At 52.3% G+C, this 5,501-nt stretch overlaps 1 protein-coding gene across 1 annotated transcript in view; it reads right to left on the bottom strand.

Annotated features, from left to right (window-relative positions):
• Positions 1-4,730: 4,730 nt before the first annotated feature.
• Positions 4,731-5,501, bottom strand: part of OTX1 (orthodenticle homeobox 1) — a 3,534-nt gene continuing 2,763 nt past the window's right edge. The window contains exon 4 of the mRNA XM_010863300.1: positions 4,731-5,501. This exon is cut by the window's right edge and continues 25 nt beyond it. Within this exon, the coding sequence (XP_010861602.1) occupies positions 4,731-5,501 (771 nt within the window).

Here is a 5,501-nt window from a genome sequence, read left to right as displayed (position 1 = left end):
AATAGAGATGTTTTCTCCTTGTCAGAATAAGCAATGCATTGTTATTATTGAGCATTCACTTTTTAGTTGGTGGTTTTTATTTTAGGTACTATTGAATATAAATATTCCTTAAAGTTAATGAGCTACTCCAATTAAAAATAAAATTTTAAAAATTAATGAGCTAATGAGCTTTTTTCATTCTCATTTTCGACATTAAAATGCATGGGGGAAGGGAGAGATAGTATGGAAAACAGAATAATTCGTTGAGAACTTGTTAGGTTTTCAATTAAGGAATTTTATAAATCTATCTTGATGCTGTTCTTAAATTAATTCTGCAACAGCAGCCAAGTGATTTTTTTTTTTTTTTTGGTCTTGAATAGTAATGATACAGATTTTCTTTACCAATAATGTATATATTAACTACATTTAATATATCAGATACATTTTATTTCTGTATCTCTAAAGAAAACCTCGGTGCCTGTCAGTGCCTAATGACATCAATAACATTCATTTATTCTGCCAAAGTAATGAACTTACCATTCTCACAACTGGAAAAAAAAAAAATTTATCTAAGAACTATTTTGATCAAAATGTATGTAAAAACTAGTGATTTTGACACACAAAAATTGAAACCTTTCGGTTTTTTGGTCTCTGTAATGTGCCAGACATAAATTTGCTGACACTCGGCGCCTTTTTACCTGTTTTTCCTCTCACGTTTAATACCCCATAGCTCTAAGAATTTAAAAAAAAAATTTTTTTTTACAATGTTGAGAAATGTCTCCATATGCCCTCAGTAGCTACTGAGTAGCTATAAAATAATAAAAAGCTCTACAACAGACGATGTTACTTCACTGAATTTTTTCAAAGCTTCAGGAAATTAACGCGGTGCTCCTGAGGTTTCAAAAATTTTTTAAACTTATTTAAAAATCACAAATATGACCTATCCGTTAGTCATAAAACACTTCACACAAGTTCACTGAAAGGCGGACTTTTCTGCCTTCGAAATTTGACCAGAGAACATAAGCCATGAGTAAAAAACACGAAGATTTCGTTGAGCACTCAAAGGAACAAAACTGTTGACGTCTTAACACTTAAAGTTACTAAATGTTCTGAAGTTGCTTAACCGTCTTCCATTGCTTCAATTCTAGTTGCTTCTATTGTGTCACGAACACCAAAACGCAAACGGTACACACCTCTTCCCTCAGAAGAAGGGCGAGCCGAGGGCGGTTCTCACAGAACCTGCCAGTAACAGGTGGCCGGCCGGGAGGAACCTGCAGCATTCCCTCCGCCGACGCCTGGACTCGGGGCCGCGTGGGCTCCCCAAGTCCTTCCAGCCACCCACACACCCTCCGGCGGCCACGCACCCTCCCTGCTCCCCCAAGCTTCCGCGTTGCGGCGGCCTGAAGTGCCCCACCACCTTCCCGCTCCTAGTTTCCGCTCAGCGCCGCGGGCGTCGGCACAGGCTGGGAAGCCCTGGGAGAAGCACGTGCCTCTTCTCGAGGCCTCGTCACCCGGGCGGGAACTCCTGCCGGGTCTCCACGAGCCCTGCCGCTGGTCCCCAGTCTACCTAAGTACGCAGGCGCCGAAGCTTCTAGACGCCGCCGAGTGGCCGGGGCCACTGTGATGCGTTTCACCTGCCTGCCCGCAGCCTCGGCCCAAAGTGTGAGGTTCTGAACCGTCCCCGACAAAGTGGGGCCAAATAATAAATGCGACGAAAATGAGGCCCTGGGGGTTGGGTACCTTGTTCCGGAGGTCACACAGTTGTCCAAGCGAGTGCAGAGCCGCGTCTCGTGGTTTCATTCCACCGCGAAGTCAGGAGGACTGCTGGGACGTCACAGAACCCGCCTCAAGTTAGCTGCGGGCGCAGGCAGCCCAGAATATAGGCCTGGAGTCGGCCCTAGTGGCGGCTGCGTGAGCCAGGGCGGCACTGGGGCAGGCCAGGCAGGTCGGTCGAGCAAGGAGACCGTGCCCCCGGGCGCCCAAGCCCATGCAGCGAGAGCGAAAAGCCTCTTTGCTCCGGCCACCGGCCCAGACTCCCCGGCACGTGCGGGCCGCGCACCCCAGGGGCCACAGTGCATAGCGGGCTTGCGCACCGGATCTCCGTCCGCCGGCGGCGCCGCAGGGTGACGCTCAGCGAGGCCGCGGCTGCGCTCACCTGCAGACTTTTGCGGAGTAGAGGGCTGCTGGGCTTATTTACAGACTAGGAAGGCGTGGTGCGCCCGAGCCGGAACCTACGGAGTCCGGAGGGAGGACGCGGCCGAGAAAGCTTCACTCCAGCCGGGTCTCGCAGCCATGAGACAGCTCGGCATGGAACCCCGGAGGAGGGGTCGTTCTTCAAACCCGGCCTCAAGTTGTGCTCTCAGTTCTCACACGGAATAAAAAGAATAGGGTGTGTCGGTCACTTCGCAGGAAACTTTTCGTTGTTTCCTTATTTCCTTCCCTCCTGTGGACAAGTTGAGCAGCTTCTGGGCCTTACGCCCAGGAGGTTTCAGACCAAAAAGGATCGGGACTCTGGGTCTTCTGGAGCATCATTCCAACCCACCCCCACCTCTACCCCTGTCTTCCTCAGGGAAGGTGGAACCCTCCTTCCGACCCCCTGCTGCAATCCAGAAGTCTGCTTCCCCTGACAAAGTGAAACGCGTCCCTATCGACTCTTCTAGATTTTTGTTTTTGCGTTTTAATACGAACAAAGATAGTTTGGCTACTTCTGGCAGGGCCTGAGGGTTTAAAGGGACATCTTAGCACGTGGAAGGGATGACTCGGATTCCCCCAGCCGCCATGAAGCCACTCGGGACAGCTCAGCAGAAAGGAAGGTTGTCTGTTGCCAACATGCAAGACACGGATCGGTTTTTTTGTCGTTTTGTTTTCTTTTCCTTTTTGGCTCAGCTCTGAGAGCATTACAGAGCTATCCCTTCCCGCCTCCCGACCCTCTTCCCCTCCCCCTCTTCTTTCTGGTGCAGGCGGCAATTAGGGTGAAGAAATCAGTGCCAGGCTCCTGCCTCTAAAGAGAAAGGAATTGCTTCGGGAATTGAGTCCTGACACCTGTCTCTGTCCGCGATGGCGAGAGGGGATACGGGGTCAAAACGCCTGGGGAAAGAGGCCGGGCTGACCGACGCGGGGGGTGGGAGGGGGGACCCTCTCTAGGAGAGCGTTTCTTTGGCCTGCAGCTTCACATAGGTTATTAACACGCGGGTTATTAACACGGAGGTTTCCTCTTTTTAGTTCCCTCCACCCACCCAAGACCAGGACCTGGGCTGGAAGCAGAAGAGCAACACTGACAAATCGTTCATTAATTTGCATTTATTTTCGGGAAATAATGTAGATAAAGGGGGGAAGAAAAGGGCTGCCTTACATTTCAACAAGTAATTTGCGATCTTCACATCGGACAAATCAAATTTACAAATTACTTTCCCACCTACTGGACGAAACGGCCAAAGCCAAAATTGATATACAGGCATGGGCTCTCCGTAGATTTCGGAGAATGAAGGTGCACTAAAAACTCACTAGACAAAACAGGGTTGTTTAAAGAGAGAGAAGCCGACGGAGGAATTGAACCTGGGTTTGGGGCCTGGATTCCCCACCCCCACCCCCCATAATACTATATTTTTATCTTTTTGCTTTCTTTTGGTTTTGGTCTCTAAACCAGAACTGCGACCATGTGCTTAGACCCGGTGAAGGGCTCAGTCCTGTGCCCCCTCCCAGCCTAAACCCCTCCCCTGTGCCCTGACTTGACTCTTTCCTTCAGACTCCAGGACCCTCCCGATTCTCCGCGCGCAGCTTCCTAAAACCAAACGATTTTCTGTAATAAATACACAGAGGGAGAAGGTGTGAGACGGCAGGGAAATTTTGCAACAACTGAAAAAGTAAAAAGCGCCATCGTTTGAGAAAGAGAGGAAAGGGGACAGAGGGAAAATATTTTTTGCTTTTGTTTTATATATATGTGTGTGTATATATATATATATGCTGTATATATCTTAAAGTTCTATTTCTTGGGCTCTAAGACAAGATATGCTCAGTTCAACCAACAGCAACTAAAAAGTTTAAGTGGTCCCTGGAACGGACCTGACTATATACAGCATTCCCGCTGAGGCGGAAGCCTGGGCCAGTTCTACGCAGGGCGGGGCTGTGCGCAAGAGGCTAAGGACGCGTTCCTCCCCTGGGTCTCCCACGAGCGCGTCACGCAGGAGAGGAGGAAACGCCAGCAGGCTCTGGCCTGCAGGCGGGGAGCTGGGCTGAGGGCAGCTGAAGGGGTGGCAGTCTGCAGGCGAGAAACGCTTAGTGGTTGTTTTGATTTGGAGTAGAGTGTGGGTACACTCCCAACAGGCAGACACATGCCAGTTAGTGACTCCAGTGTCCAGAAAGAATAAATTAAAGTGTAGGGCTCAAACAGCAAGACAGAGCGAAGAGCCTCCGAAGGCTGCAAGTGCATACATAGTAACTGCCCAGAAAGACTAGAAGTGGGCGACTTGGGAGTTCGGTGGGGGCTGAGGAGGGGAGCACACAGCTCTCCCGGATAGAACTTGTTGGCCAAGCCGAAGCACCGGTCCCCCCATCCAAGGGGTGGGTAGGGTTTGCACATCCCCCAAGCAAGTGGCACAAAGATGAGGGCGGCAGTGCAGCAATGGGCATGAAATTTCGGGTCTGGGGAAGCCGAGGCAAAGGCGGGCGATGCAGCAGCAGCAACAACAGGACGGGGATCACGGAGGGCGCAGGTAGTTGCATTTCTTCTCCTCTTCCTCCCACTCCTGGGCTCACAAGACCTGAAACCTCCATGAGGCTTGGTCCTTATAGTCCAGACAGTCAGGCGAGTTGAAGTTGAGTTTCCAAGCAGAGGATGCGGCGGCAGCGCCAGGCTCCTTATAATCCAAGCAGTCGGCAGAGTTGAAGGCGAGCCCCGAGCCGCCGTAGCCCTGGTGGTGGTGGTGATGGTGGTGGTGGTGGTGGCCTGAGGACTGGCTCAGCGGGTGGTGTGCGTGGGGATGGTGGTGATGGTGGCTTGCCATGGAGGAGGGTGTCATAGGGCTGAGCTGGTGCGGGTGGTGGTGCGAGTGCATGGGCGCTAAATACGAGCTGCAGTCCACGCCGCCAAAGTAGGAAGAGGAGGGCGCGGGGTAGCCCTGGCCATAGCTGCCGCCCTGGCCGTAGGACATGGGATAGGAGGCTGCGGCCGAGGCTGCTCCTGCGGCTACCGAGCGCTGCATACACGATGCGTTGCTGGGTGCAGCCAAAGGCTCGGGCATCGACACTGAAGCCGGCGCTGAGCCGGGCGAGATGGAGGCCGGACTCCAGATGGACGAAGCAGCAGGCGTACTCAACGACGACGGGACGGCCACCGCCGGGTTCCCGCCCAGGCCTGCAGCCGCGGCCGCCGCTGGGTTGGCTGAGGCGCTGGATGCGGAGCTGGAGGACGAGGCGGAACTGGACACAGCAGGCGGCGTGAACTGGCCGCTGCTTTCGGAGCCCGAGCTCTCCCGCACCGGGGACGACTTTTTCTTTGCTGGGCGGCTCTTGGTCCCACTCCC

The sequence above is a fragment of the Bison bison genome, unplaced genomic scaffold (assembly GCF_000754665.1).
Source record: "Bison bison bison isolate TAMUID 2011002044 unplaced genomic scaffold, Bison_UMD1.0 scf7180017864489, whole genome shotgun sequence".
Lineage (NCBI taxonomy): Eukaryota > Metazoa > Chordata > Mammalia > Artiodactyla > Bovidae > Bison > Bison bison.
This window is presented reverse-complemented; position numbering and strand designations above follow the sequence as displayed.